At 37.8% G+C, this 21233-nt stretch overlaps 2 protein-coding genes across 5 annotated transcripts in view; one reads left to right on the top strand and one right to left on the bottom strand.

Moving 5' to 3' along the window:
• The window catches only part of ZNF385D (zinc finger protein 385D), an 891925-nt gene that overhangs the window by 150326 nt on the left and 720366 nt on the right, over nt 1–21233 (bottom strand). The window lies entirely within an intron of this gene.
• Nucleotides 8636–14601, top strand: LOC112661214 (60S ribosomal protein L38-like). The gene is made up of 2 exons (XM_035704706.2): nt 8636–8734; nt 14351–14601. The coding sequence occupies exons 1-2, from the start codon at nt 8636–8638 to the stop codon at nt 14543–14545; spliced, it is 294 nt and encodes a 97-aa protein (XP_035560599.2). The 3' UTR covers nt 14546–14601.

The following is a 21233-nucleotide window of genomic DNA, read 5'->3' as shown; positions in this document are numbered from 1 at the left end:
TGAATGGAACAAGGCGTCCTTGAGTCTACCAGTCATGCCTAAAACTATTTCTAATGTCATATTTATAAAAATGGCTAAAGAGAACTCCACTAAAAAAGGTAGTGATTTCCAAATGAACTTCAACTATTTTTTAATGTCAATCTGGGGTCACATATAAACTTTTCTACAAAGGTCACTGAAAAGTTAGTGCTGGTTCTCATTGTAGGCTAGCTCCATTTTTTTACAGACAAATATCTCGACAGTTCACAACAAACAGAGGGCAAGCCATTTTATGGATTTGGTTGAAATACTGTTATTCCATTTGTAAGAAAGAGAAAGTTGAGAAAAGATTCTGGAAAGGATTTTTTAAGGGTTAATTATAGTGCTTGCAAATACAAAATACTGAATACACATTTATCGAGTGGGTGAGTTTGTGTGGTATCAAAAGACAAAAACATTAAACATGAGGAATCTGCATTTTATAGTTTTAAAATCAAAATTGTTCCTAATTTGCCTAAGTATGTCCTCCAGGGTTTGCATAGGAGACAATTTCTACCGGTGAACTAGAATGGTTACTACTTATTGAGAATCTCCCATGTGCTAAGCCTTTTGATGACTCTAATGCTGATCCACTATACAAATCTGAAGTGGTCGGCTCCATAGCTCAGGGGTTAGAGCACTGGTCTTGCAAATCTGAAGTTTTGTGTTATTATTCTGGTTTTAGAGATGAGGAAAATAATGCTCAGAGAAGTTATTTACTTAAAATCATAGGGTATGTAGAACAAATGTTTAAGGCTGACCAAAAAGTAGTTGAAAGAAAATAATAGTCTGAGGGATTTTTAAAATTTCTAACAGTAGAACATTTTTATTTTATTTTATTTTTTTAACATTTTTATTTTAATATGTACTCATGCCTTTTGCCATTTTTAAATTTTTCCAAATAAGATCTCCTAACCTGATTTTGATTTTTTTTTCTTCTAGATAGTAACAACTGTATTGATTAGTATCAGCTGCACAAAATCAACTGATACAAGTCATGCCATTATGATATGCCATTTTTAAAAAGAGCAAATTATTGGTTCTAATATGCCTTATTTTAATTTTTAATGCAAAATTTTAAAATATTAATGTCATAATAACCTAGATTATATTTACTCATAAAACACATAAAGACATCAATCATTTATTTTAGTGCTTCTGTAAAGAAAAAAATAAAGACATGGTAATCAATCAAAATTTTCTAATGAAACATTTGAATTTTTGTTATGTACAGGTCTGGACTAACATCATGAATTCCTATGTAGCATATTGCTAAATGATCAAGTTTTTAAGATATTAAAAGATAATAGGGATATTAAATTCTTAAGAAACTTGAATTTCTAAGGTGGTTGGCACAATTTCTACATTGAATATTTGAAGAAAGTCAAATAACAATGCATTATTTTATGGAATCACAAATATTCAAATGGAAGGTAAAACAACTCTATAATAAGATGGAAAGTAAACAAGTTTCTGCCCCTTTCTCCTTCAATGTGGGACCTGAAAAAAGGTCAATGAACACAAGAACCAGAATCAAAATCCCTACATGGAATGACAACATAAATATGGATGGAACAAAGTGAAAAAGGTGAAGTCTAGAGACTTCAAGTGAGAGGACAACAACAAAATCTCACTTCCATCTCAGAGTAATAGTGAGCTACAGGGACTTGGGCCACGAGGCACCTTGGGGGTGACACCTAGGGCTATAAAAGCAGGGGATGCTTTAGAAGGAGTGGTTAGACTCCCAGGTCCTGCCATTTTATATTTCATGCTCACTTTTGATCCATCATTGATTGTAGCAAGAGGTATATTCTTGGAAATGTTCGAACCCAGTAGCTATTTGGGGGGAGTGACTGACTAAATGGGAATTTAGTAAAGGTCAATAAAATAACTGGTAAAATTTCCCAGTCCCCTTCTTCCCTCCAAAATCTAGAACTGTGCTGACAATATGTTAGCCAGTAGCAAGATGTGGCTATTGAAATGAAGCAAAATAAAGACCTAGTTCCTCAACTGTACCTTCCAAGTGCACAATGCTACATGTGGCTAATCGTAACTATATTAGATAGGTTGGTGCAGGATATGTCCATCATCATAGAACAGAGAGACTGGACAGCATTAAAGAAATGAGCAATCTCAGGTTGCCTGGGTGGCTCAGGGGTTGAGCATCTGCCTTCAGCTCAGGACGTGATCCCAAGTCCCAGGATTGAGTCCTGCATCAGGCTCCCTGCATGGAGCCTGCTTCTCCCTCTGCCTGTGTCTCTGCCTCTGTGTGTGTGTGCCTTTCATGAATACATAAATAAAATCTTAAAAAAAGAAAAGAAATGAGCAACTTTTACAGGCCACCAGAGATTAAATGGTGCCTCTCAAAACACTGAAAGCCCCAGAATAAGACCTAGATTCAGTAATGTTTAGAGTCTTCTAATGAAAAATAGCTCTATCTTTTCACCCTACATTGCTGATCCTACCACCATTCATGCAGGACATCAAATATGCCTTTTCTAAAACTGATGATCAATCATAAAACATTCAAGAAAACCTTTCATATTGGAAGACAAAGACCTAAACAAAACGCATACGCAGGTACACGGACACGTACAATATGCAGAGGAAACAGGAATGGTGCAAGTAATAGAAAAAAAAATTTCCATGACAGATAACAGAATATATTCATGCATGAAATTAGAAGATGATGCTGTTAAAAACAAATATTCATATGCAAAAAAGCTCTGAGAGTTATAAATATGAAAGTACATATGCAAAATGTAATTGAAAAGTTTAAAGAAAAACTTCAGAAAATATCTTCACAATTAAATACAAAAACTAAACCAAAAGTATGAACAATAGATGAAAAGATATGAAAATTAAATATTCAACCTAGAGAACCCGTATCTAACTAGTGGAATCCAAGAAAAAAAGAAAATCCTCAGAAAATCTGCATAGAAAGTTATAGAAGTCTCGGGAACACTTACTATTTTTACTGCTGTTATTTTTTTTAAGATTATTTATTTATTCATGACAGACACAGAGAGAGAGAGAGGCAGAGACACAGGCAGAGGGAGAAGCAGCCTCACTGCAGGGAACCCCACGTGGGACTCGCTGGGATCTCCAGGATCATACCCTGGGCTAAAGGTGGCACCAAACTGCTGGGCCATCGGGGCTGCCCTTACTGTTGTTATTCTTTAGGAGCATTTTATCATTATTACTTTTGCCATGTAGGCAAATAATCTAGATAAAAATTAAAATAATTAGGGCAGCCCGGGTGGCTCAGTGGTTTAGTGCCGTCTTCAGCCCAGGATGTGGTCCTGGAGTCCTAGGATCAAGTCCCACATCAGGCTACCTGCATGGAGCCTCTGCCTGTGTCTCTGCCTCTCTCTCTGTCTCTCATGAATAAATAAAAAATCTTTTTAAAAAATTAAAATAATCATTACTATATGAAAACCCCAAAACAATTTTCCAAAACAGAGTAGAATCCATATACATCACTGGATGGGTGATCAAATTATTTACAAAGTACATATCTGAGATTAATTCTTGAGGGTGAACCCAAAAGATTTTTCACTTTAGAAAGCACAAGATAGACTACAGGCCAAGACAGATCTGAATTCTTCCTGCTGACTCATTTGCATGAATGAAGTGAAACATTCGAAACCTCAAGAAAGATAAATAAAATAAAAATGAAATAAAATTAAAAACCCTCCAGCTAATGAGGCCATTTGTGCAATTTCATTAGCATGAATACTTCCAATTGATTAGCACAAAGTGTTACAAAGAAACCTCAAGAGTAAAAAATAACCCATAAGATTAGAGTCTGTTCTCCCAAGATGGGGAAAACCCCTGGGGAGGAGGCACTGGGGAGTTCAGAAAAGCATCTGGCCTCCTTTGGAAATGAACGTCTCTTAAAAAGCAGTGTCTTCTAGTACTTCCAAGCCTAGATTAGAGCAAATGCTTTACTTTTATAAGGTTGCTAAGTGTGAAATCAGTTAAGGTAAACAAAATTTGATGCTAATTATTTCTAGAACGTTACCATTATTTTATAAACAAAAGATCACGTCACTTTTGCTCACAAGCATCCACAGATGCCCTGTGCCCTATCAGGCCAGATAACTGCATTTCATTAGTGATCTGGAAGGCACATTTCACCCCTCAGATGGTTGTAGCTGCCCCGAAGCTTCAGGAAGCTTTAGAAAATCAGCTCATGCTGTGGTGGTGAAGTGATCCAACTAATGGTACCCAGGCACCCGACACATCTCCATTTGGATCACTTAGCACAATATTGTAATGATGCCTTCATCTGGCCTCTGTTCTCCATGATACTTTATTTTCAGAGAGAATTGGGAACCAGGCAGTCTTATTCATTGTTATTTATACACAGAGCTACTAATCAACTGCCTTGCATACCTTGGCAGGTGCACAAATATTGAAGGAAAGAGGGAAACCTGGGTGGCTCAGTGGCTAAGCATCTGCCTTTGGCTCAAGGCATGATCCCGGGGTCCTGGAATCGAGTCCCGTATTGGGCTCCTTTCAGGGAGCCTACTTCTCTCACTGCCTATGTTTCTGCCTCTCTCTCTGTATCTCTCATGAATAAATAAGTAAAAATAGTAAAAATCTTAAAAATATATATATTGAAGGCAAGTGTGAAGAAATAAACAGAACTCTTCATTTTAGAAATGAGAAAATGCACTTGAGACCCAAATACTAGCCCAAAACAGGTTAGTAGCAAAGACAAGAGCAAAATTTAGATCTCCTGCTTCCCACTTATTACTTTTGCTAAACTATTAAAACCACTCATTAGCCCACATTCAAGAGCCACCAAAAATGATTATAACCATCTCCTCCATTACTTCTCCTTCACTACCCTTACACCTCTGCACAAAAAGGTCTAGGTTTAGATAATGCCTGTTTACCTCCTCCTGCTTCTGTTGTTGATGCCTCTGTTGATACCAGGAATTCTCTGCCTCTATCCCAAAACTACTATCATTCAAGGTCCAGCTTAAATACTCTCACTTTCAATTACAAAACTAAGAAAGAAATTAGATAAAACAATGAATACTTTCTATATGTCAACCAATACAGTAGAAAAAAAGATCTATAAAAAATGGCCTCTCTTAAAGAAGCATACCATTTAATTTGGTGAGGAAAAGACTGATAATATCTAGAGTTGGTAATAGGTTGAGGAAAACCATTGTTATACACTTTTGGTAGGAATATAAATCAGTGCCACAGTTTTGTTTTATTTTGAGGGGAGAGGATTTGGCAATGTTTCGCCAAGCTAAAAGTACCTGTCCCCTCAAATCCAACAATCTTGCTTCTAGTAATTTCTCCTAAAGATACTCTCCTATGTGCATTCAAATTCTTATATACATTAATGACTATAGCACTTTTTGTAAGATTCCAAAACCAGTAAAACTAGTGTTCACTTATAGGATGTGGTAACAGAAATTGTATTGTTATCTATACAGAAAATATGTGTGAACAAGAATGTGCTAGTTCGCTACAAGCTAATACAGAAAAAACTCAAACATAAGACATGAAAATAGCCAAGTACAGGACAATGTCTAATACAATTCCATTTGTCTAAAAATACCTACACAAATATGCCTTTATACACATTAAAATTATCAAAGTACAGTTGAAAAAGTACAAGTAATGATCAAATGTCTTAAGGAAGCAAGATTGGAGGTGTGGGTGGGGATCAGTCTTTCATTTTTTATTCTTTGGTATTTGAATTTTTAACAACACAGTTATCCTATTCATAATTACATATTTTTTAAACATCTGTGGATATTTATGTAGTTGATAGGTTAGTGGTATGAATATTGGGGAAAGACTAAATAAGAAACTGATATTTTATACAGGCCTTGAAAGGTAGGTAGTGTTTCAGGAGGCAGAGGTGGTGGAAGGATTCTTTCTATACAGAGTGGACAGCATGTGGCAGGTATGCATGGCCATATGATTTGTTCTAGCCAGTGACACGTTAGTGGAAGTGGCAGATCTTATATCTAGGCTGAGGAAGAGAAAGCCCTTGCGTACTCTGACTCAATCATAGAAAGGAATTTATGTTGAGATGGTGACAAGAACAGATGCTCAGTTGTCATGTGAATCCTCAAGAATGAAAAAGAAACTTTCACTGCAAACCCATTGAGAGTCAGAGATGTTTGTTACTAGAGCCAAACTCAGCCTGACTAATGTAGGTGACCTTAGATGAGGAAATAACAATATCTATATCTATATCCATATCTATATCTATATCCACACATATATATACATACACACTCAGAAAGTGACCTGGATTAGAAAAGGAAATGAAATTGCCTGCCAAAATGAAGAGTTAACATTTGATTTGTTTGGACTTACTAAATTGCCAAAAGTTTTTTGGTTGCTTGGCTTTTTGGTTTTAAGCTGCATAGTGCCATGCTCAAAGTCTAGGAATATCAATAATTATTTGGGATAATTAGCCTGACAGTGTTATGCTAAGAAGGATATCTAGTTTTGGAAATGGAAGAGAGGTATTCAGCAACCAAGAGAGAAAAAAGACTAAGAGAAAAGTGGGAATATTTTGTGCTCTAGAATCCAAGGACAAAGGAAGGAGAACTGGGTGGATCACAATGTAAAATCCAAGGAGGTAATATAAGGTAAGGCCTGAGAATTAAGTGATTCTGGTGATTAACAGATAAACTTAGAGAAAGTAATTTAGTAGAGTAAGGTAGAAAGAAACTGGGTTGTAAAAGTTTGAACAGTGAGTAGGTGGTAAGAAAATGGGGTCACTTAGTATAGGAAACTCTCTAAAGAAATATGCAAAGAGGAGAGAAATGAGAACAGCTTGCAGGAATGTTTTTAAGTGAAAAAAAAAGTTATTTTTTCCTCCCTAAAATGTAGCTTTTTTTTTTTTTTTTGATAGAGAAAGTAATGAGATATTTGTGGCCATAGAGGAGTCAGGTTAGGAAGGTAGAAAGGGAATTAGAGGGTTGTAACCAATGGTCCACATGTGGTAGCAAAGGGTGAAGTCACTGGTACAGGTACAGAGAACAACCCTGAGCATCCTTCTGACTCCAGCAGGAAGCATGAGAAAGTGGGCGAAACCCATACAAGCTTCTGAAATGAAGACGGAGCTCACAGGAAATTAACCTTAGTCCTAACACTTCTCGGTAGAGGAAGCAAAAGGTATGCCCTTTCCATAAGAGTGTGGAGGCTGCAAGCAGTTTAGAAGTGAGATCACTGGACCAGACTGTGGGGGTTGAGGACATTTCATTTCCAGGAATAGACAGGGAGTTGGGAAGGAAGAAGTGCAAGGACATGTGAGCCCCACTGGGGGTTCAGATACAAAGAGAAAGAATTTGTATTGGACACAATAGAGACATCTGGTAAATGTCTCCAGTTAGGCACAGCAGCCTGGGCACAGCAGCCTGGGCACAGAGAAAATAGAATTGGGGTCTCCTTGGGCTTAAACTGAAGAGAAGAGTAAGTCAAAGGAGTGAATGTCTATCACTGAAAATTCTAAATGATGGCAAACCTATGAATCCTAGCATCTACCAATGAATTTACAAAATGCCCAGCAACGGATGTGAGCCAGGGTAGGAAATTACAAGTGTGTCAATCACAGGTGTGACACAGATGAGGTGTCAACCCCTCACCTTTACCAGATCACATAAAGAAAACAGATTATTCTCTCTTCAGATGTCTTTCAACACTTGCCTGACTCACTCCCGTGGCACTGATAACGTCCCCATGCCTCAGTTTCTTCATCTCTAAAATGGAAATAATAGCAGTATCCATAGGGTTAATTTGAAGACTGTCATTTTTTTTTCTAATTGTTTTTTTTTTAAGATTTTATTTATTTATTCATGAGAGACACACACAGAGAGAGGGAGAGAGGCAGAGACACAGGCAGCAGGAGAAGCAGGCTCCATGCTGGGAGCCTGACACAGGACTTGATCCCGGGACTCCAGGATCATGCCCTGGGCTGAAGGCAGGCACTAAACCGCTGAGCCACCAGGGGATCCCCACTAATTGTTATTTTTAATCTCATTTAATCATTACTACTATCTGGTGAGTTAGGGACTAATTGCAAGGTTACAGATGAAGAAATTAAAAGATTCCTACCTCGATCTTTAATGATTTTATTAAAATATTTGAACATAAACACTTCAAAGTAAAGGCTCACCCTACTCAACATTATCCAACATTTGATAAGTCAAATGCAAAATGATTCATGTATACTACTATAGGAAAGCCTCATAATGCACACCACACCAGTTACTGTCTGTGGACCACCTCCATCCACTCTCTTTCTCTAACCTCCTCTGTTCCCTAGGGGTCTCACTCCATCACCTGGATTTCTTCCATCCTGGTCTCACTCCATCACCTTGATTCCTTCCTCCTGAATTCTGGTTGTGTTTGGTCCCTAGAGGCACCAACAGGAGAACTGAGGGATGGAGATGAGAGAGCCTAGTGTACCTTTCCCAGCTCTCGCCAAAGGTCCACACTACTCTGACAGAAACTGCTTCTTTTTACTGTCAGCCTCGGGGGGTCAGTCCCGAGTCCCTCTGCCCAGCCCAGGTCTCCCAGGGCTCCAGCATTGTTATTCCCTTTCCCTTCCCTTTTGGGCCCAGGAGTGGCCATGATTCCACCTCTGGGGGCCACCACACAACTTAGTTCCTCTAGCATTGCCTTCACCTCCAAGCACAGTCCTTTTATGAATTCCATTAAACCCTTTAGAGTAGGTATTTTTCCTACCAGTATCCTGACTGACTCACGGAGGGTATAGGAAATACCATATATTTTATGTACAAAATGGAACATCAATAATAACTTTTAGTTTCAGGTGACTTTAGAATGCATTTGAAATAGATGAAAAAAGTGAGGGCTGGAGAAATAAATTGGATCCCGGCTGCAAAGCAAGTAAGAGTGAAAATGGAGAAGGGCTGGTCTCCTGACTCCCAGAACAGACAATTTGTGCTCCATCCTATGGTCTCCCTCACAGGGGGACCTGAACTGGAAAACAAAAGGTTTTGATTAAAGGAAGCAGCTGCAAGACAGTGACTGTGGCTTCTATTAAATAAATTCCACCGTCAAACCTTTCCACCCCATTGAAAGAAGAGTCCTACCATCTCTCTCCATGGAGATAATTAGGATTTAACCTCCGTGTCAGAGGCAGAAAGCTGCTAGCTTTCAAAAAGAGATGTTACTTAAGGGTCAAAACTATTTTCTTCTGATCAATTCTGCTGCAAATGGATGAAGTTCTTTTACCTGCTTCTTGTTCTGGGATGTGTGAGGGGTTATCTTCTTCTCTCTCCCTCTCCTGTATACTTATAGCATATCATGTATTATCAGGCAACATTGAGGAATGCAGTCTTTAATTAAAACAGTTCCTTATTTCAAATGCATTTACAAAACAGAGAATTTATTCACATTAATCAAAATTAACTTCCTAGCTTTTTGTTCTCCCAAAAATTATTCTTAAAATTGATTGTGTACCATTGATAGTAACTAACTTACACACACACACACAAACACACAGAGATATATAACAAGTACATACAAACATACATGCATGAAGTCTTTAAAAATGAATACAAAATTAAGTTTATAATAAAGAATGAATAGCATTTATTTATTGTTTAGTAGGGGAAACTTTTGCATTAATGACTTTATGGAATTATCCAGTAATTTAAGGTAGCATTTTTATTGTTGTTTAATAGGTGACAAAATCGAAGCATATTTAAATTAATAAAAATCAGCCTAAACTGGCCACAGGTCAGTAAGTAGAAAACTGCAAATTTGAACCGAGGCTCTCCTATATAAGCAGTGTACACTCTTTCCATTTTCTGGTGGTTTATAATCAATACCATCATCACACTGATCCACAGAGAACAACTGTATTGATGAGCCCAAATGATGTCCTCTGCCAATCATTTCTTTCCAGTACCCACATCTTCTCAGAATACCTTTCTGCCCTCTAGTTCATAAAGGGATAGCACCCCTCTGGTCACATCTCATTCTTTCTTCTGGAAGTTTAGCTTTGGGTCCTGCAGATACTGGTTTAGGTTCCGTTAATGGTTAAATGGAAACATCCTGTGGGAGCATGAGCTGGAAGCCACGTGCATGTGGGACCAGAGCGAGCTAGTTACATATGCAAGTTTGAATAGTGTTGCATTACTTGCAACCAAGTGACCCATAATGCAAAACTATAATCTTTTCTAATAATTATGTATGTCTTTTAGGAATGTGGCTATGAACATGAATTCTGAGTGTGGCTGGTTATCAAACCACAAGCATTAGTGGAATGTCAGATAACTAAGAATGTAGAATTATCAGCTAGTGTAAAAGTATGGGCTCTGGATTCAGAATGCCTAGGTTCAAATCTCTGCATAAGTATAACACAAAACAAGTTATTTTTACCTACTCTGCTTCTGCTTCCTCTGCTATAGAATATGGCAAATAAAAGAATTTACCTGAAAAGGTTGTTATGAAATTTAGTAGTATATGGAGAGAAATAACCACAGTAGCTGACCCAAAGAGGAGCTAAAAAAAAAAAGTCAGTTGTTGTTTTTGGTGTTATTTTTACTCTGATCATCTCCACAGCTATTTTCCCCTGTCCTACTTCTAGATAAAGCTTCATTTTGGGGTTTCATGGAGAAGCATCAAAATTCTATACAAATAAAAGTAGTGCCAAATCCAGTTGTGCAATAAAACCAAGATCTGTCATAGCCATTAGTATTAACATTTATGGTTCTTCCTTTATCTTTAAATTTCCTGTAAGTTTCATTCATTATCATAAGCAGGTGTTGGGGTGATGAGACCTCACTGAAAAAGGCAGGAAAAATCTTTTTAAACATCTTGGCAATGGTTAAGTCAGACAACTATGGCATATAATCAGGTACCTAATATGAAAATAATTGTGCCATCTTTTACAAATGTAAATGATTGCCAACCATGTTCTTCAGAAGCTGTTTTCCCAGCTAAATAGAATTGTGCTGAATAATTTCATTTGATCTGTCCCACATCCCAAAGCTGGTGTTTTCAGAAGAAGGTTAGGGGAAGAGGAGAGCCCATACTCCACAATGAGTAAAACCGACTGGTCCACACAGGGATTTACCCACCACATTAGCCTCATTAACACACAGCTCTAGCCAATTGAGCTAAATAATTAGGGTCAGCTATAGATAGAATTACCATTAATTGTTTTCAGATTTCAATCTCTGGGCCTTTCATTCCAGAATCACTAATTAAAACAGGGAAGAAAAAAGAGTGCTCAGAAGTATGGAGTGAACTTATGCTTCATAATCATCTATTAGCAAGCCAAATGGCTCATTTATGGAGAATGCTATCCAAATCAGGTTTTCCAGTAGTAAATATTTAAATTCCAGGCACTTGAGAAAAATGTTGCTAAATCAATTCTAGACACCACTGTTTTGTCTAGTTAACATGTCTTCCCACCCTTCTTATGGGAATAGTTCTACCCAGCCTCTAGAAATAGAGAGTAGACTCACAAACTACTTTGAGCCCCCTGGAGTAGCTTGCCCCATGGTGGTCATACTCATTGGTCTGAAGTGTCAGAAAAGAAGCTATGAGAGGATGTGTTCTTCACACTCTGGTCTTAGAACTGTTAATATATAAGCTTGATTAGCTTGTAGCCATTTCTGAAGCCACACAAAGACAATGAAACCCTCATGTGGAAGAAACAGATGTGATTTATGGAAAGATGAGTAGAGAGGCCTATCTTGTTTGAATCCCTTCTTCCATCTGTCCCTACCTTTACTCTTACCATTCCCAATTATACAGGCTCATAAATTTCCTATATTTCTTAAACTAATCTAACTTGGGTTTCTGTCGTTTGCAATCAAAATGTCTTAATTAGCAAGCCACTACTTTTTTTTATTTTTTAAAAAGATTTTATGTATTTACTTGAGAGAGAGAAAGTGCACAAGATAGCAAGACAGAGCACGAGCTGGGGGAGGAAGCAGAGGCAGAAGAGGAAGAAGAGGCAGAGGCAGACTAGGGGGAGAAGCAGAGGCAGAAGAGGAAGAGGGAGAAGCAGAGGCAGACTCCCCACTGAGCAGTGAGCCTGATGGGAGACTTAATCCCCAGACCCCAGGATCATGACCCAAGCTGAAGGCAGATGCTTAACTGAATGAGCCACACAGGTACCCCATGGTTACTTTCTTTAAATATTGTTGAGTCTTGCTTTATTTCAAAGACCCTAGAAATATAGGGGCAATTCAGAAGTAGTCATATCTACAAAAAATATAAGAATAAATAAGTAAATAAATAAAATAATAAATAATAAATAAATTAAAATGCAAAAATTATGCATCTTTAAAATGCATAAATAATACATAAAATGCAAAAAAATGGGCAGCCCCGGTGGTGCAGCGGTTTAGCGCCGCCTGCAGCCCGGGGCGTGATCCTGGAGACCCGGGATCGAGTCCCGCGTCAGGCTCCCTGCATGGAGCCTGCTTCTCCCTCTGCCTGTGTCTCTGCCTCTCTCTCTCTGTCTCTATGAATAAATAAAATAAAATCTTAAAAAAATGCAAAAAAAAATGCATAAACATAGAAATATGTCTTTAGAAAGGCCTCATAGGAAGCTTTTTGGAGATTGTATTGTAACAAAGGACAGGAATATATATATAAGAACACAAATGTCCCTACGCTACTGGATAAAAAATAAGGCATGACAATGCTGCTTTTGAGTTAATATGTCTGCCATAGATACAAGCATTTCACATTATTACCAGATTTAATTCCACAATAGTTCTATTAGGGTGAATTAGTTATCTACCAATATACAACAACTTTATTGCAAATTTAGGGGCTTAAACCAACATTCCCTCATCTGAAAATTTCTGTGGGCTAGGAGTTCAGACACAGTTTTGCTACATCCTTTGCAAAACTGAGAGCAAGGGCTCAGCCTGGGATGCAGTCTCATCTGAGGCTTAGATTGGGAAGTACTGCTATTGCCTGCATTCAGTTCTTTGTGGGCTGTTGAACTGAACCTCATTTTCTTGCTAGCTGTTGGCCTGAGGCTGTCCCAAGTTCTTTGTTATGGGGACCTCTGTATAAGCAACTCACTAATATGACAACCTGCTTTTTCAAAGCTTACAGTAAGAGAGAAAATCTCCTTGTAAGACCTGTGTTTCAATCATACACAACATAATTATATACATATAATTGTGTTTGTCCACCATGTTTGTCATATTCCATGGTTAAAAGTACATCATAAGTCCCCCCACACTTAAGTAGCGGAATTACATAAGAGTGTGAAGGTGCAGCTCATGGGAACTACCCTAGGGTCTATCTGCCACAGATGTATATTTTATTATTATTTCCCATATTACAGATGAGGATATTGAAGCATTCTTCACAGAGAAGATAAGATACACAGCTATGCTTCAAATCCAGGCAGCCTGTTTCTACTATGTTACTCTATGGAAAAAGAAAAGCAAACTACATATGGCAAGATCAGTATCAGTCTCAGATCCAATGTTCACTAGCTGTGTGAGCTGGGACAATGTCTTAACCTCTCTGTTCTTCACATTTTGCCTTCTGTAAAGCAGAAATGATAAAGGCATTTCTATTGTGTTAAAAATATTACCCTATATTCCTATGATATAGAATGAAGACATTATCAACTAAATTGCTCTAAATTTTTTTCCCCAAATAAATCGTTCTGTATACTCTAAGTTGGCTGCAATTCTATGCACCTACATACATGGTCAAAGGCCAATAAATCATCCATTGCTTTCTGCAGTGTTATACCAAGTTCAGTTGTATTAGGCAGAGGGAGATAAAGAGAGAAGTATCTGAGGATGACATGGTGCTTCACCATCACCAAGACATCATACTTGAGAACATTAACAGACAGCAAGATAGATGATTTCCCACAAATTCACTCATATTCTTTTGCTTGTTACGCTTTATAATACTTCCATAAAGGCTGGACTTAAATGTCTTAGGTAATGATGGATGGAAAAATGAAGGAAATGCACATCTTGTGAGCAGCTACTAAAAGTTACCATTGTCCTAGGCAGTTCATTGATGTTATTTCATTTAACCTTCAGGAAGTTCTGTGAAACAGTCACTTTTAACTCTTTTTTCAGATTAAAAAACTAAGGATCAGGGAGGTCATATAACTTATACAGTGTAGGATTTAAACCTAAGACTTATTCAAGTTGGACACATAGGAGAAATACATATATATATATAAAACATCATGGTGGTGAGTGTCTCTGCCGGTAAAGGGGAGCCTGGGGGGCAATCCGGGGTAATCCGCCAGGGGGTGCTGGCCGCGCACTGACCCCTGCGCCCCCCGTTGCCATGCCTGGCAAAATCTGAGGAAATCAAGGACTTCTTGCTGACCGCCCAGCGAAAGGACGCCAAATCCTTCAAGATCAAGAAGAATAAGGATAATGTGAAGTTTAAAGTTCGATGCAGCCGATATCTTTATACTTTGGTCATTACAGACAAAGAGAAGGCAAAGAAACTCAAGCAGTCTCTGCCCCCAGGTTTGGCAGTGAAGGAGCTAAAATGAACCTGGCCCACTGATTTGAACTGTATTAAAATTTTAAAAATTCTTAAAAAAAAAAACATCATGGTGGAATTATATATATATATATATATATATATATATATATATATATATATATATATATAAAACATCATCATGGGAATTCACTCATTTATTCAGTTATCAAATTACCAAGGAGTAATGAGCTCTTATATCAGTCACAGATACATAAAGGCAATGGAAAGTCAGATTAAATGTCACAGTATTTTGAAAGAGAAATGACTCAGTTGAGACCCAAAAACATCTCTCCTTATCTAACAGTACTGCTAACTCACCATGTGTCCAAGTCAACTGATTTAGATTCTATAGTCCAACCCTCAGTACCTAACAGTACTCTGTATTCATAAGAACAACTTTGAAGTGTCTTGAATTTAATAGTAAATGTAAAATATGTACAAGAAAGAACTGAATTAAAAAACTGGCTTCTAATCATTATATACCCACAAGTAAACTAATTTCAGAAATGATGATACAATTTTACAAACTTAGTAAAGATAAAGGCATCCTATTTAAAGAGACGTATTTTTCCCTAAATCTTTCTATTTTTTTAAAGATTTTATTTATTTATGAAAGACACAGAGAGAGAGGCAGAGATACAGGCAGAAGGAGAAGCAGGCCCCCCCACAGGATGCCCAATGTGGGATTCGATCCCCAGACTCCAGTATCACGCCGGGAGCCAAAGGCAGACACCCAACCACTGAGCCATCCAGGCATCCCTTCCCTAAATCTTTCATGTTTCATTTAAAAACATTATAGTTTTTAATAGAAACAATCTAGAAAAAATGCTGAGCTTCACACCTACTTCCTTATAACACCACTGTGTATCTGTGAATACATGGAACTGAAATGGAACATTGTCTCCATGTCCCAGGCAGAGCCAGGTCGCAACTGATTTCAGGAGTTAAGCCAAAACAAACAAACAGATAATAACAGCATTAACAGCATAATAAACACTGTCATGGGTAGGCTTCCCTGCACTGAAAGGAGGGCCCTAGGGTGGGGTGGGAGGCTCTTGTCACCAGAGAGTTCATGTCAAGGCTTATTAGTGGCACAAATTCAAGGTTTTGTGGGGCCTACAGATGAAATTTATACAATTTTAGTATCTTAAGAAAAAGAATACATACTATCAAGTACAAAAAGTAGATTAGAAAAATAATATTTTTATAATAAGGAGATTTATAACAAACTTCAAACCTAAAAAGAGAAAATCTGACAGACAACACAAATATAAAATTCAGGAAAAAAAATTTATATATGTTTAATTCACCCACTTGATAACAGCCCTCTACATCTCACATACTCTTTGATGACTTCTTCAATGGCAGTGATTTTATACTATAGTTTTCAATGAAGACAATGAAAGAAGCAAAATCAGTCTTCTGGTTTGGTTGACTAAGTTTATAAGATAATAGTTTATAAGGTAAACTTTTGGGATTCTTGTCAAATTTGGGACACTTCTATTAAGTTTCTTTTATACTTGAGCTATAAGATTTAGAGGTATATTCCATAGACCAGTTTCTGTCTCCATAGATTTCAAATCTCATCCCTCCTCTCTTAGACACATACCTTTAGTGCTAGTCTTTTTAGAATTGGTTCATATTGAGATCTAAACCCAGACCTTACATTTCTGTTGTTACTCTGTACATTACTGATAATAGAAAAGAAAACCTCACATCACATGAAGTTTTGTCAAGACCCTTAGTGAACTTTCCAATGTAATTACATAGACTCTGTTCTTTATTCATTAAATGGTCCTTTAAACTCTTGAAACAATAAATAGGCAGATTTGCATTATCAGATAGGGACAGAGTGATAATATTGAGGTTGGAAGTTGTAGCCAAGCATATGAATGAATCCTAGAAAAGCTGCTGTGGGAGGGAATGAACACACAATTCATTTCCATGCATGCCACATCCATGTTTATTTGAGCAATCAATCTCTGCCCTTATAATTTGTTGGACATGGAAACCACCTCTGCTAGTTTGGAGAGGCAAACTGCTCTAACAATTAGACTCCAAATATAACAATAATTTAAGTACACAGAAGTTTAGGGGTTTTGTTTTATTGTTTTTGTTTTTGTTTTTTTTTAAGACATCTCTATACCTAATGTGGGGCTGGAACTCACGACTCCCAAGATCAAAAGTCACATGTCCTTCCAAATGAGCCAGCTAGGTGACCCTAGGGAAGGTTTATTTATAGTGCACAAGATAATGTAGAGAGCAGGTCTGAAGTGAGACTCTCACCACTCTGTTCACTCAGGAATCCTAGATGACAAAGGTTATACCAGCTTTAACAGGTGGTTTCCAAGGTCCCTGTATGAGTTTGTGCTAGGGCTGCCAAAAAAAAAAAAAAAAAAAATCACAGAATAAGTGGCTTAAACAACAGAAATTTGATTTCTCACAGTTCTGGAGGCTACAAGTCCAAGATCAAAGTGTTGACAGGTTTGGGTTCTCCTGAGTCCTCTCTCCATGACTTTCAGGCAGCCACCTTCCTGCTGTGTCTTCACATGGCCTCTCCTCTGTATGTGTGCAGTGCCTGTGTGTCCTACTGTTCTCTTCTTGTAAAGACACTAGTCAAATTGGATTAGGGCCCACCCTAATGGCCTCCTGTGAACTTAATTATCCCTTTAAAGGTCTCTCTCCTAATACAGAGGTAGTGGGGGTCAGGGCTTCAACATACATTTTGAGGTGTGAGGGGCACAGTTCAATCCAAAACTGTCATCCTGGAGGTTTTTTTGATTCCAGTCACACAGAAGTGGAAAGGATTATGGAGAAAAATAACATTGGGTGTGTTCCTTCAGCTATGCCTGAAGTATAAAATTATCATTTGTAGTCCCCCCTTTAGGTAAACTTGGACATACGGCTGTGCTCACAAGGAGAACTGGGAAATTTAGTATCCCGGAGTATCCCCCTCCCAGCAAAAGCTCACACAATGGAAGTTTGGAACACCTTTTTGGTGGACAGGTAGGCATCCTTGCCACAGCTCCGTATTTAAACTTGTAGGCTCCTTATTCAAATGAAACACAGAGTTTCACATAACAAGAACTCAACAAATAGAATTTTATTTCACTTTGTTTCTTGCTCTCATCTCCTAATATTATTAATCTTGCCCCCTAGCCAAGTCCTTGACCTTTTTTTTTCAACTTTAAAACACTACATTTTTTTTTTTTGCAGTCCTATGTGAGTACGTATGTGTTGGAGAGAGATTTAAAGAAACCAATCAATTTGAAAAGACCTCATTATTCAGTGAAAGAGAGGAAAAGGCATAACAAGCTAACTCAAATGAGTCTTCAGGAATCTGAGTAGTTTTATTTACGTAGGACAGGAAAAGATAACTTTCTGAAAGGCTAATCAGAATTAATGAATAGAAGAATTAAGGAATAGAATTAATGCATAGAAAACAGGAAAAGAAAAACTGTAATCAAGCATCAAGTTTGTTCTCTTTAAACAAGCTGAAATCTCTTAGAATTTTAAAAATGAAATCACCTTAAGACTACCCTTCTCCATAATAATAAAAAAAACCAAATGAATATAATAAAAGACTTAAAAAAGAAAAGGATATCTAATTGTAATCATATAATATGCACAATGTGATAAAAATAATGGCAAAATGAAGAAGTGAGAGCATATATTATCAGGTTATTTGAGAATTCATGGTGGCCACAATTCATGCTTTTTCCTTGCAAAGGAATCTGGGTAATAGAAACAGGGTAAGGAATGGCTTAATTCTTGTTTACTGTTGGGAACATACAGACATCTGACTCACTGATAGTGCTAAATTAGTTGCTTCTCCACTGATGCTAAAGATACCCTTCAGTACCTTCCATCAGAAAATCAATTTCCTTGCAGGAGAGTTTTTGAAGGAGGCTGGGGAACTTCTATTATGCTAAATAAGTAGTCACAGCAAAACACACTTTCATTCCTAAAATGACCTCTACCAAATAGGGCATATTTACTCTTGCAAGTCACAAATATTTCTCTAGCCTTTAAATCCAACTAGTTTTACCATTTAAAAAAAAATTAAAAACAACTCACATTCTCCTGCTTATTTCTTATTGCTTGTTACACTCAGTAAGTGGTTTGTTCAAATGTCTACAAACAATGGTGACCTGCTTTGGAACAACTTGTGTGTGTGTGTGTGTGTGTGTGCGCGCGCGTGCAAGGCTTGCTCATTGCAGTCTCTGGTGTCGAAATGTGTAGGACAAAATGCTTTTTGTGCTATTTGTATGCTTTTGACAAATAAGACAGAAATTACTAATACAGGTCACTTGGAAGCTGGAACTTCAATGTGTCATGAAAAGAATATACACATTTTCATCACCTCTGAATCTGCAATACAGTTCTTTATTGCAGCAAATAGCCAAATTATTAATTCGTGTTCACTGATTGTTTTTTGAAGGCCTCAACAAAGTCAGAAGGAACCATTTGACTAAATTACTAGAACACATTGATTTTTGCCCCTACCGCATATTTTAAAAATAAAACCTGATATTTTCCTTCTTTGCAAAAGCATGAACTTCAGCAATCTCCTCTCTGTCCTTGAGACCTGTTCCATCAATAACAATTTCTACATTTATAAACCTTAATGAGTTGAGTAATAGAGAACTCTGGCTTCCCTAGCCACCAAGGATACCAAACTTTCATCTCCATTTAATAAGAGCAAAGTGTCTCAACTCTCATGTGCTCAGAACAATAAGCTAAGTTCTTCATGAGAGCATTCTGGTAAGCACTTGGGGCATAGTAATGCTGGGTACAGAGAACCGGACGAGGGTCCTGAGAGCTGGGTTTGAATCTAGCTCCGTTATTCAATAGCTGTGTGTCCCTGACAAGTCACAACTCTTAAGACCTCCTGTGTGCAGCTATTTGGACAAGATTTTTTTTCTTTTTCTATTATTTTTTCAGAATTTTAAATATTTTTTTATTTTTCATTGAAACACATTATAGATCAAGGTATGTGCGTAATCTATTATGTCTCTGTATCTATTATCTGAATGGACAAGATACTTGCTAAATAGTTCATGTTACACTGTTTTTGTGACCCAGATACCTCCCTGTGCTTTATATGTATTAGTTCACTTCTTCTTCAGAGCAACCCCAAGGGAGGGTACCCTGAGAATCTTTGCTGAACGGATGTAGAAAGCTAAGGTTTGGTGAGGTTAAGAATCTTGCCCACGGTCAAAACAGCAAGTGAGTATGAAGCAAATTCAAACCAGGAATAAATGCTCTTAGCCACCCTGTTATCCTGCTAAGGTCCTTCCAAGCACTAATGTGCTCTGATTTACATCAAACTCTCCTTCAAGGAACTTAGATCTAGTATTCTTGACAAATTTTTTGAAACAAGTAACATGCCATAAGGAAAGAACCTGGACCAGGAACCAGCCAACTGGCTTTCTCTCCCTCCTGCACTCTTAAGAAGTTGTGTGCAGCCAGGAAAGTCCCTTCCGGTTCTCCATTTGTGGATTTAAATTCTGAACTAACAAATGGCATGTCTCTTATTGTGAATAGAAGCTCAGATTCCCAGGACAATGATTTCTTGCCACCTCTATAGTGGCAAGAATTTCTTGAATGGTGGTCTCCCAAATGATACAGCCATATCTAATCCCTGGAATCCGATAACTTGTGAATATTATTTTATATAACAAGAGAATAAATGTTGCCTTTTTCCTGGGGGCTGGGGAAGGGTGTTTTGTAATGTAAGGAAGTTAAGGATTCTGAGATAAGATTTCCCAGGTGGGCCCTAAATGCTATGTAACTAGTCACAGCAAAACACATCTTCACTCCTAAAAAGACCTCTGTAAAACGGCACAGTTAAGCTTGCAAACTACAGTATTTCTCTGTACATCTAACCAATTCTACCAAAAAACAGACTAGAAACAGCTTATGTAAGTGTACCCATAAAGCAGAGTCAAAGGGAGCTTTCACACATGATACATAGAAGAGATTGCAATGATGCATCTCTAAACCAGGAAGGTCAAGGATTGCCAGGAGCCTGCAGAAACCAGGAAGGGTCCTTCTCTAGAGCCTTCAGATGGAAAACAACCCTGCTAATATCTGATTTTATAAGTCCAGCCTCTAGAAACATGAGAAAATAACTTTCTGCTGTTTTAAGACACCATTAAGTGGTAATTTGTTGTAGTAGCCCCCAGACCCCCATTCAGGGTGAAGTAGGTAAGCCAAAGAATGGTGTCTGAGTCATCTTTATATCCCAGTGACTGCATAGTAAGTGAGCAATAAATATAAAATCCCATCATACAAATCAATATACCTTAGGGGTTTTTGTTTGTTTTTTAAGTCTAAATTGAGAATCACTACCAAGGACAATAATCTTAAACAAGGAAAGCATCCATCAATAAAGGAACATAGGTCTACCCACTACACAATAATGCGGTTGAGGAAACTTGAAACTCAAAGCTGTCTTCTTCTGGACTTAACCTTTACGTGTGTGTGATTAAAGATGCAAATACATACAAGAACACACATATTCAGATCCATCCTGGCATGCCTGTAGGTTTCCTCTCGAAATTCATACTTTACTATCTAGGCAAAACAACAGTGATAAAACAAACCTGGGGATCCCTGGGTGGCTCAGCAGTTTGGCGCCTGCCTTTGGCCCAGGGCGGGATCCCGGAGACCCGGGATCGAGTCCCACATCG

Source organism: Canis lupus, chromosome 23 (genome assembly GCF_003254725.2).
Source record: "Canis lupus dingo isolate Sandy chromosome 23, ASM325472v2, whole genome shotgun sequence".
Lineage (NCBI taxonomy): Eukaryota > Metazoa > Chordata > Mammalia > Carnivora > Canidae > Canis > Canis lupus.
This window is presented reverse-complemented; position numbering and strand designations above follow the sequence as displayed.

Bases quoted from the DNA above. Each gene is read 5' to 3' on its own strand.
- LOC112661214 (XM_035704706.2), top strand. From the start codon at position 8,636: ATGATTCCACCTCTGGGGGCCACCACACAACTTAGTTCCTCTAGCATT. The intron at 8,735-14,350 runs GTAGGTATTTTT...GCAAAATCTGAG, and splicing joins ATTCCATTAAACCCTTTAGA to GAAATCAAGGACTTCTTGCT.